The 11,765-nt window shown below is 44.1% G+C and overlaps 1 protein-coding gene across 1 annotated transcript in view; it reads left to right on the top strand.

Moving 5' to 3' along the window:
- Positions 1-8,315: 8,315 nt before the first annotated feature.
- Positions 8,316-11,765, top strand: part of Taf15 (TATA-box binding protein associated factor 15) — a 29,732-nt gene continuing 26,282 nt past the window's right edge. The window contains exon 1 of the mRNA XM_047545073.1: positions 8,316-8,434. Within this exon, the coding sequence (XP_047401029.1) occupies positions 8,428-8,434 (7 nt within the window). The 5' untranslated portion in view covers positions 8,316-8,427. The remainder of the gene's footprint in view (positions 8,435-11,765) is intronic.

Here is an 11,765-nt window from a genome sequence, read left to right as displayed (position 1 = left end):
AAATAAGAGCAGATAACATTCAGTTCCCAGAATTCCGCGGAAAGGAAACGAGTCTAAAATTCTCTATATATCCCATGCAGTTATTATAAGACTGGAATGAAAAAATTTCCATGAAAGCCTTCGCTAAATTCTTACAGAACAAAAGTAAACTTTTCATTGTCTACTTTTCCAATTGAGAGCAGGTTCTCTTTTATCCTCAGTTCACTCATCTGTAAAATGCAAATGAAACAATGATATTGACCTTTGGGGGTCCTTGTGGTATCAGATGAGTTGGTGTATGTGTAATCTGAAATCTAAAAAATGCCAAACCAAAGTAAAGCAGGGTTCTAACCCTGAGGCTTGGTAGGACCATTTTGTGCTATTTAGAAAAAGATGCCAGTTGGGTGGAGAAATTGGAAAAATGTTCTTTGAGTAGACATCTTAGAAACAGGCATTCTTTTGAGGACACTAATTGGAAACAGCCTCCCTGCTTCTCCAAACAGACCAATAAGAAAAAAGGGCCTTCCATGCTATATACATACCAGTGCCAGGGATTCCTCAGGAGCAAAGAGTTGAGGTTGGATTTCTTTGCCCATCTCTAAGGATGCCCCTGTGCACATCTGTAAGGAGCATCCCTTACTGGGTGGGCACCTCTAAGATGCTGGAGGAGGCTTGGGCCTTGCCCTCAGAGAGCTTCCAGTCCCGCTGGGTGGTATAGAATGAAAGTTCTCTGCTAAGGACATAAATATTGTAACAAAGCTGCTGGTTCAAACACAATCCTGTGGTGGTCCCTGGGAGAGATTCTGAAGGGGAGTGGAACAAAGTTGCTAGAGCACTTAAAAATATAGGATCCTAAGTTAAACCTGAGTATCCCATTAGTAACAAATAGTTGTTTAATACAAGTGGGTGCCACTCAATATTTGGAACATATCTAAACTAAAAAAATATATATATTCATCATTAATCAGGCTTCTTTTATTTGATCTGATAACTCTAGGGCAGGTGTATATAGATCACACGTATGAAAATGGCATATGGTGGCCTTGACCAATGGATAAATTCTGACAGCACAGAAAGCCCTACTTTGGGGCAGAGAGCTCTGAGAAGCATCAGTTGGTAAGAATACTGTGGGCCAAGAGGAAGTTCAATCTGGGCTTGCCAATTATTTCTCTAAGCAGAATCTCTCTATCCTTCTTACCGCATACCTCAGAGGTTCTCCATATGGCTTCACTGCAAAGAGTGAAGAGGGAAACTGTGGTTCTCTAAAAGGCTGCATATCTGGGAGGAGACAGGAACTGATCCTGCCTTTTTCTGCACTGCAGGTTAGTCCCTGTTCCTGTTAGCACCACTGCTGCATTTGAGAGGTGATTTCCTCTGTTTCCCTTTTGTCTCCTCGGTTAGATTATTTTATCACATCCTGGCCTTTTCCCACTCCTCTTGTGCTTGTGGCCTCTTTGAGGTGCCATTGGACTTGAAGTGCCTACAAGAATTTAGGCAGAACACTTCCCGCCCCACACCCTACACTCACTCTGGGCTTCAACCTTGCCTTCTACAGGATGTCTCCATTTCCCAGGAAGACAGAGTGTTTCCCGGGTTGGAGCTTGAGTAGCAGGAGGCTTTGGTTTCCTTCCATTTTCAAAGATTACTTATGAATCCTCAAGCATCCAAGTCTGTGATCTTCAAAACCTAGAAGCCCACAAACCCTCACAAATGACTATGTGGTCTATTTTTACTATCTAGGACACAAACTGAGCCAAATCACTTTGAACTTTGTGCATGCTGCGGGGATCGGAGGGGGATCCAAGGAGGAAAGAAGATGAGAAAAGGCTGGTCAGTTGATTGGAAAGAGGTTCACTTCACAATGAGAGTATCTGGAGAGGGATGGGAGGGAGATGGCTTTGGAGCAGGGATATTCAAACATACTCCAAAGTTGACCCCCCCGCCCCCGTTCAAAGCAATACTGTGGTGAAAAGCCCCTCTGTTGATCCAGTATCATTATTTCTTCCTGTGGTGGGAGTGGGAGAGGGGGTAGGAATGGAAATGAGGAATCCGAACAAATAATAATGATTAGCACTTGTTGCAAAAGGAACATATACTGTATGTGTGGTTTGTGCTTCACATAATTCATGTCATAGAAAGCTACTGTTATAAACATCCTTACTTTAAAGATGAAGAAACTGAGGCACAGAGATTATATCCTTTGTTTGAGTTCACTAAACTTAATAATGGAGCCAGGATTCAAACCCAGATGGTATAATACCAGATCTTGGACCCTTAAACATTATACTATCTTGCCTCAAGTCCAATTTATAGAATGGAATTCTTGGGTCACTTGAAGTGAATCACCTAGAAGCACTTATTAAAAATTCAGATTCCTGGGTTTGGGGGGCTCAGTGGTAGATCTCTTACCTAGCATATGTGAGGCCCTGGGTTCAATCCCCATCATTCCTCTGCACCAAAATTCAGACTCTAGACCCACAGAATCACTAACTACTAATTACCAGTGTCTAAGAGAAAGACATCTCTGGGTTTTCTAATGGTCTGGTTCTCACCTCCCTTCCCACCCCATCTTGGTTGAGTTGTTTCTAACCCTGCTGGGCTGGCAGTCCTTTCTACACCTCCTCTTCAAAGAGTCTTTCCCCCTCCTTTCCTCCTTTAGCACTGGGGTTTGGCTCAGATCCTCAGTGCCTCCCAGCCCTCCCAGAGTGGACAGGACTTCTGAGGAACTTGTGCCAGGGTCTGGGCATGTTGTCTGCCGAGGGGAGTGGTTGGCAGCTGCCACTTCTGCTCTGACAGAAGGCCACAGCAGGACCCCTTGAATCAGGCAGGATGTGTGAGTCTGGACAAAAATCACTAGGCCTCAGTTTCTCTCTTAATAATAGGAGGAACAATCAGCTTTGACTCTGCCCTTTCCTCCTTCCCAGGAAGTGTGTGGAAAACAAAGTAGATTTTATCAGAAGGAATTCTGGGCTTTGGAGAAAGGCACTCATGGGAAGACCAACCTGAGGAAACCACAAGAATAGGAAGAATAGAGGAACAATGAGGACAAGAGATGAGCTTGAGAGAGCTGAAGAGAGACTTTCCCCAGAGTCCCGAGGATATAAGAGGCATGAGGACCTTGGCTGGGATCATTTGGATCATCACTCACTGCGGCCTTCACGTTTGTGACTATAATGCAATTCCAGAAGCCCTGACTTTCTGGCAGCCACTTCTGCCTGTGGGAGACAGATGTCTTCTCTCCAGCAGTTGTGGGTGTGAGCTTGTCAATCTGGGTCACATTCACAAGTGTACCTGCCTGCCTTTTCCTGAAACACACACACACACACACACACACACACACACACACGTGTGCGCGCGCGTGCACGTGTCTGGAAAAAGCAAGATATGTGGACTGAGACAGAACTGGCTTTAAATCTTGACTTTTTCACACTGTGCCCTTTGCAAGTTATCCAACCTCTCTTGAGTCTCTGCCATTTTAAAATGGGACAAAGAGAATTCTTGTCTTTGTCTACTACCCTGACATGCTAGGGGGAGCAAGCTAGGCAATTAGCAACTTAAATTCCCTGAAGTGATGGATAGCGGGTATACAGACACAAGTGTACACTGGTGCATTCTGTGCACAGGTTCACACTTGAGCACACTGGCATTCAGATGACACACCAGAGCCTGCCCAAGCACAGTCACAGAAACACCTTCTCACTAGGCAATGCTCACTGGCTCAGAGCAGCCCATTTCCCCTAACCCTCATCACGGTTTAGCAAGGCGTCAGCCTCTTCTGGTTTGTTTTTTACTCACACCAGGACCCAGGGGACTTGCAAGGAGCACAATAAAAGCCTAGCCAATCTGGCACTGTGCCCACTTCCCTTCCATATAAAGGCTGTCAAACCACCAGGCATCTGGCCTGAAAGCCTGGGCCAGGACCTGCTCAGCATCTGCTGCTTTGCTTAAAAGACCTACCAACAGGAAAATGTCTGGTTCCTTTCCACCCCAAACAGGAAGCGCCTGCCACAGTCAGGAGGACAGGGCAGTCCGCTCAATTTCAAGGAGCCTCCAGCTGCAATGCTGGAACCTCAGGGTAATCATCCTGGAGCCTGCTCTCGAGGAAGGCCACAGGAACAGAGCTCCAGGGACACCTTCCTGGAGGGGTGAGGTGGTGACAATGGCTACACACTGCCTGCGGCACTTGGCACAAACTGACTGTCATTCTTTCAACAAACACTTTACTCATGGAACACTTACTTTGCACCCCATGGGAGATGCAGGAAAGTCCTAGATAAGTCTTGAAGCTTGAGAAGTTTACAAACAAGCCAGAGAGACAAGGCATATTCTTTTTTTGGTGTTATTCAGTCATTCATTCATTCAATGCAAAGTTTTTTCTTTCCTTTAAAAAAATACTTACCTTTTCAGGCACTGTGCTAGGCACTGGAAGTTCAGAGAGGAATTATGGCACCCAGTCAGAACACACTGGCAAAATAGGAAAGCCTTGAATTATGTGGTACAGCTGTGAGTTCCATAGGATTTCACTGTGATCTGGATTTTACTCTGGTCTGAGCGATGACTTCTCCCTGCTTCTCCTCTTGCCTATGACAGTCGACTGCATTCTTAAAACAGAAGTCAGAGAAATCCTGGTAAAATAGGTCAGGCCTTTTTGCTCCCTCTAATGGCTTCCCTTCTCACCCTACATAAATCCAGTGTCTATACAATGTCCTTATAAGGCCTGCAGGGCAGTGGTGGAAGTGTTGGGAAGCTACACAGAAGATGGAAGCAGCTCAAAATTATCAGTAGCAACAAGACTCTTCCAGTCATAGGCTGGAGGGACAAGAGGAGGAAGTGGGTTCTGGAGCTCAGGAGCCAGGGTCACCAATGAAAACTGGACTCTGAACATCCCCTGAGGTAGAAGAGGAGGGGAATGGGAAGAAATAACCCTCTCTCCTCCTTTCCTTCCTCTTTCTTTTCCTATCTAATTTCCCACCAGGTCTCCCATTGGTTGAAAGTAACTACTGTGTGTGCGTGTGTTGCTGGGGATGCAGCCAGGCCTGGAGCATGCTAGGCAAGCAATCTACCACTGACCCACATGCTCCACTCCGCCTGAGGGAATTTCTGACACTGAAACAACACAACTTGCAGAGGCAGCTTCTTATGTGAGGACGTGAGGAATGGATCAGGGCAAACAGGCCCAGGACTAAGATCTTCTTAGAGACATTCTGCTAAAGCTGATGTGTAAAATATACCTGCTGTCTTTCTTTAACATGTAGCCTGGGGCCAGGATGTCAAGGAAGCAGGATCTGGTGGTATGAAGAATAACTGGGTGAAGATATGAGCTTGTTGCAGATAATCATTCCTAGGGGAGGCAAAAGCCTGGAAGGCAGGAGGGTACGGAGTCAATCTGAGTAAGACTAGATAGAGAAAGACCCTTGGGAAGAAGCTCCTGAGCAGTGCAGACCTGGGAGGAGTTCTCTGTTTCAAGTTTGGGACACCAGGGACACTTTGAACAGATCACTGAACTTGGCTCAAGGGCCTGCTAAGAGCTCTGTTTCTGTCTCTAATTGGCTAAAGAATTTTACCTTTCTGAGCTTTAGGGTTCTTATCTACAAAATGTGAATAACAACAATCTTTATTTAACAGGCCTGTACAGAAGGTTAAAAGAGATAATGGATATAGAAAACTAAATGTTACTCCTTCAATTAACTTCTGAGGAAGTTCCCTGTTGTTTTCAATTTAATGTCCAAACTCTTCCATAAGGCACAGAGGCTCTTCAGAATGTGGTTCTGCCTACTTCTTTCACTCTGTTTATTACCACTCCCCGTCCCTACAGCTCCACGGATGAACCAGAGGGAACAACTCGCAATTTCCAAAGCTGCACTCACCCAGTACAGCAAATACAGGCCCTTTGCTGTTCAGCAAATATAGCATGGTGTTCCTGGTATACCCCTGTTAGATAATTATTCAAAGCTCAGTGTGGCAGGCACCCCCTACAGTCATCCTTCCTTGATATCCCCCCACTGTCACATGGATGAGGTATCCTCCCTTTCCCTGTGTTTTTAGAACACCTTCTGCTTCCTCCAATCCTAGCACTTCAGCAGTTGATCAGAGACACAGGTTTGCACCATCCCTGTTTTGAAAGTGCAGTTCCTGGAGGAACTTCTTATTTCCAAGGTTTTCCAAGTAGACCTCAGGAAATGGCAAGTGAGTGAAGAGTGAATGAATGGACAGATCATTTAGGAGTTAATGATGAGCAACACTTTCTGCATTTCCTTCTTTAAAAACAATGATAAGAAAAAATAGAATAATACAATCTCCTTCTTTCCCCCATTACCCAACTCTCTTCTGGGTTGCCTTCCTCAATATAGATGCAAAAAAATTCAATGGTTTTTAGTAATGAAAGAATTTTTATTCCTTAGACAGGTGTGGTGATCCACACCTATAATCCCAGCCACTAGGAAGGCTGAGGCAGGAGGATCATGAGTTTGAGGTCAGCCTGGACCACATAGCAAGACTCTGTCTCGAAATAAATGTCTCATAAAATAATTTTTTTAAAGAATATTTTTTATTTCTTTAGCCTTGCTTGTTTGGACCTGTCCAGAGGGTTCCGTGACCCTCTGTATCTAGATGAGGGCACAATTACTGCAGATATAACGAGAGGTGACTTCATATTTTTCTTTCTGACCTGAAGGCATGGATTCTGAACTTACTTCTCCATCTCTATCCCAACCTGTTTCTCTTGTTTCCTATTATAATGAATGACATCTCCATCTGACCACTTGTGTATATAGGGAATTCAGAATTCACTTCAGACTCCTCTCTCTGCAGTAGTCCCTTCCACCCAAATGGATTATTAGCTCTTTCAGGGTCTACCCCTGAGTGTATCTGGGATCTCTGCACTCATCTCCCTCTCCACAGTTACTACTTGAATCTAGAGCACTATGACCTCTCACCAGAATTACTGCATTGGCCATAGCATTGGTCTCCCTGAGCTTAGGCACCTCTCACCTCTGTGCATCCTTCATTCCTCAGCTAGAAAATACAGATCTGATCTTACTCTTCTCCTTTAAAGTTCTCTGGTGGGTGGTTCCCATTGCCTTGAAGATAAAGTTCAAACTTGAATGTACTTTACAAGGAAGGTCTCAGCTATTTAGCCTCCTACTTTTCTGGCATCATCTCCTACTACTCTTTCCCTGGAGGCTATACTCCACACTTAAGCTTCGATACTCACTTGTTTTACAACTAGTCTGGACAGATCCTTTGCCCACTTTTTCACCCCGGTCAACTAGTGCTCAACAGCTAGGGTTTGGCTCAGTTGTCACATCCTCTGGGAAAATATCCTTAGGCCCCAGTAGTCCTGTCTGGTTAAACCCACAACAATGATCGGTTACCAGACTTTAAATTTCACCTTGGTCTTTTAGTAGCTGCATGACCTAGGGCAAGTGAATTTCGTTTTATCTTCAACTTGAGGAAAATATTTCATCAGTCTATTGTGAGAATTGAATGGGATGATGTAAGGTGTACACAATAGTTAGCTGTTATAGTACTGAAAATAGAGCTTGATCCCCTGCCTTCCCTAATTCTTAGGGTCGGGTTTGCTTTGTTTCTTTCTTTCTCCCCGCCCTTTGGGCAGTACTGAGGATTGAACTCGGCAGCACTCTACTGCTGAGCTACATCTACATCGCTTTTTATTTTTATTTTGAGACAAGGTCGCGCTAGGTTGCTGAGGTTGGCCTCGAACTTGTGGTCCTCCTGCCTCAGCCTACTGAACAACCCGGAGTCCAGATGTGCGCCACCGCGCCTGATGTGACTTCATTTTAATGCACACTTTTGTGCAGGTCTCACTTTGTTTTCTACTCGACAAGGGCAGTTATAATAACAGGCCGAGAGGTGATCAGGTACCAGAGCTCGTCACGATTTTCGGTCTCCAGATTCTCAGACTCCAAACGCCCCCAGGTGGCTCAAGTTCTCCGCTGCAAAAAACTACGGAACTAGAATATACCATTTACAATTTTAGGGGAAGAAAGGCCTTTTCTAACCAATAGTTTGTTTTGATAAGATACCTCCACTCTACCTTCCTAACCTCGAATTATATCAGATCCCAAAGAGTGAGAAATAGGATTGTAAACAGGACAGAGCGAGTCGGTCCAGTTTTCTCCCCCGCCTGACAATGGCATTGGTACATTCTCCTCTCTGTTCCCTCTCAATAATGGTATGGCTCTTGGAGGGGCGAACAAAAAGGGACACTGAAGTCCTCAGACTTCGGAGCGGGGCACTAGTGCATGACCACCCCTTCTGTCGTGGCGCGGTGGTATCGCCCGCTGCCCGCTGATTGGCTGCTGGGCTCCCGCAGTCGGCCTCAGCCCGCCGCGCCGCGCTCGGAACAGCTCCGGCCGCCGCGCCGCCTGGCTCTTGTATTCCTTGTTCTCGGCGGGCTCTGGGGGCTCCGCGCCGCGGCCGTTAGTCATGTCGGGTAGGTGACTACTTCAGCGAGCAGCGGCAGCGGCGAGAAGGGGCCTGGCGGGTTGGGCCGTCTTCCCGCCCACCGGAGGGCCCCGAGGGAAAGCCTCCGGCCTGAGGGAGGTTCGGGTGGGGGGGCGGACGCGGCGCCGCCATGTTGGACTGGAGGCACGCACGCTCCCAACGCTCCCTTACTGCAAATCTCGGCGGGAGCGCTTCGGGGGCCGGTCTTTTGGCCCTGTCCTTGGAACCTGAGGAGACTTTCGACTCCCCGGGGAGGGTGTGTGTGAGTCGGGGGGCGGAGGCCTTCTACGCCACCGTAGGGGCGGGGGGATCCGAGATCAGAGCATCAGCCTGAGAACCGGTGCTTCTGGTTCTCCGCTCCGCCTCAGATCTTTCAGCGAGGCCTCGGGCCAGTCATCTCGCCACCTCGTTCCTCAGTTTCCCCATCCGCGAAGTGGAGCTGGGCCTTCCCGACTCACCCATTCATCAGGTGGGGGCCTTGACGCTCTGGGAGCCCTTTCAAAGGACATTGCCTTACACGAAGTCGTACTTAACGTCATTCCCTGTACAGTAACCACCCGCATTCAAGCTGGGGGGGGGGTTTGCATAAAATTCATATTCTTCTTCACTTTCCTCTGTCGTTCTAACTCCAGTTATTTGTCCTGAAAGAGCTGAGGATGAGCCTTGTCTATTATTGATAAGCTCCTGTGCGTAACTAGAGAGCAAAGGAAAGGCAGATTCTTCCACCAAGTAATTAAATTGATAGGTACCTTAACGTTTCGTGGAAGAGAAAAAGAGGCTTTAGTTTCTTTGGGACATCCAGTTGAGATCTTGCTAAACCAGAATAAAAAGTGTGGAACCTGGAGGGCCTCTAGACTTCAGCAGTTCTAGCAGATCACAGACGGTCCTCCGTTTTTAGTCTACATGACAGGCCACAGAAACCCAGGTATTCATTCACTTGATACATTACCTCGTGAGAGTTAGATATTCCGTGTGAAAACGTTTCCTGAAACCATATGATTGGGGCAGCCTGTTACATTTTTATTAAGAGTCAACTTGTTAGAATTTAGAGAAAAACCTCCCCAGCCCCGGAATCCAGTCTCGCACAAGAATGGAAAGATGTACAAATTAGTAAGATAGATTGGACAGGAGACTGATGTACTTTCCTTAGATTAACGTTGATATTAAGGAGCCATAATTGTTCTTTTTAAATAAAATCTGCACATTTGATGGAAGAAGCAATAGCTGCATTAAAGTTATCCGTTGCCTTCAATTTCTTTCTCATAGAGGAATAATTTCTTATTTCAAAGTAGACATTTGTGCATCTTTTACCAGGTACATAATTTGTCAGTAGTCTCGTAAATCTCCAGAGAAGTGCATACAAGTATTTCCTCAGGAGTTGTATAACTTACCTATGTGTAAAAAAAATTAAAATTCTATTCTTATGATTAAGTCAATCAAGTTTAAATGGATAGTGTTCATTAAACATTTTTGCCTGTTTTTTTTTTTGGGGTGCTGGGGTTCGAACCCAGGGCCTTGTGCTTACAAGGCAAGCACTCTACCAACTGAGCTATCTCTCCAGCCCCCATTTTTGCCTGTTTTGATTCTTAATGTAATTATTGATGTAAAAAATGACTTTTATGAGACTAGATAATTTTAAAGGAAAATTAAAATTCAGGGGGTTGCATTGTAAAACTCAGACTCTTCTATCATATTAGTGTAGGAGCTGATTAGCACTGATCTTCAGATTACCAAAACACAAGGTGTCACTTAGTAATTTTTTAAATGTTGAGATTGACCTTCAAGTGTTCAAGCATTACTTAATGTGCTTGTTTCTAATATAACTTTCAGATAAAGCTAGAATCTTTAAGTTCTGTTTAGCTTTGTTATACTATTTATACATTTTGTAATATGTATAAAAATACTTTTGTCTTCGTATATAATCGTGCTTTTGACTTATTCTTTGATGGGTGTCTAAATTAATAAAATTAATGGTAAACTTCCCTTAAGCAACTAATAACATTAATGTTGTGTCCTTAAACATTACAGATTACACTTGTAAATTTAATCTATAAAATTGACTCAGCCACTCCAAATATGCCTAACAGGATAGACTTATAAATCTAGTAAAAAAAATTTTTTTTTTTTGGTAACGGGGATTGAACCCAGGGGTGCTTAGCCACTGAGCCACATTGTCAGCCCTTTTATATATATTTTTATTTAGAAATGGGGTCTCCCTGATTGTTCAGTGCCTCACTAAGTTGTTGAGGCTGGCTTTGAACTCACAATCCTGTTTCAGCCTCCCAAGAGTTGCTGGGATTACAGGCGTGTGCCTCTGTGCCTGGCATAAACCTAGTAAAATACAAGCACTTCAGTAATTAATAAATGAAAATTATAAACATTTTAAGTCAGAGTCTGACATTCAACTACTATTTACAAAGGTGCGTTATCTGAACTTTTGAGTTAAAATCACAGGTGTAATATCAATTATGCATAAAAATTATAACGTCAAGGTCCTTCTCATTCTGGCAGTTTGGTGGATATCCTGAAAATCTAGTGTCCCACCAAAAAAAGGCAAAAAGTTATGCCACTGATAGGCATAGAGCTGATAATTTGGTAGCTATCCTGGAGAGGCGGGTGTGGATCTCATTGAGATCTCATTAGGTTTTATTGTCCAAGTAACTATGTAAGGACAGAAGATGAAACTTTGAAACTATTTCGTCAGGTAGTGAGAACTGAAACCCTTAAATCCTGTGCTTACAGATTATGTATTTTCACTGAAGGAATGAACTAGAAAAATACTTCCTGCTAGCATAAGAGAGAAGAAGGAAGCTTACACAGTAAGAAGTGTTGTCTGATGATTTGTAACCTAGGGCCCATGCTTCACACAATTTGAGTATTCATTTAGGCTCCAAGAAACCTTAAGACAAATTAATTTAAAAATTACTTATTTGTTGATAAGATCCTTAGTGTTTCTGGTAAAAACAAATGAAAAGACCTTTTCTGAAGGAAGTTTCACAACTTACACAAGGAATCAAAAAAATAAGTTCTCAAAAAATCAGTTCACAGTTAAAAAAAAAAAAAAGTTGTGGAACATCAAGGAAAATTTTTCCAAAACAAGAATTATGTGACTTAGAACTCTGATAATGGGAAAGTATTATGTCTGAAGGTTATTTAAAACCTAGAACGGTCAGTGAATCAACCCTAAGACCATGATGTTAGGGAAAAGACCACATAAATTTGAAAAAGATCTACTTATTTCTGGAGTTGAAAAAAGTAGTAAGTTTAATATGAGACCTAAGCAAAGAAATAATTATGGATATTATTGATGTGATCTGCCT

This window comes from Sciurus carolinensis, chromosome 3 (assembly GCF_902686445.1).
Source record: "Sciurus carolinensis chromosome 3, mSciCar1.2, whole genome shotgun sequence".
Taxonomy (NCBI): Eukaryota; Metazoa; Chordata; class Mammalia; order Rodentia; family Sciuridae; genus Sciurus; species Sciurus carolinensis.
The sequence above is the reverse complement of the archived record's forward strand: the minus strand, read 5'-3'. Positions and strand labels throughout refer to the sequence as shown.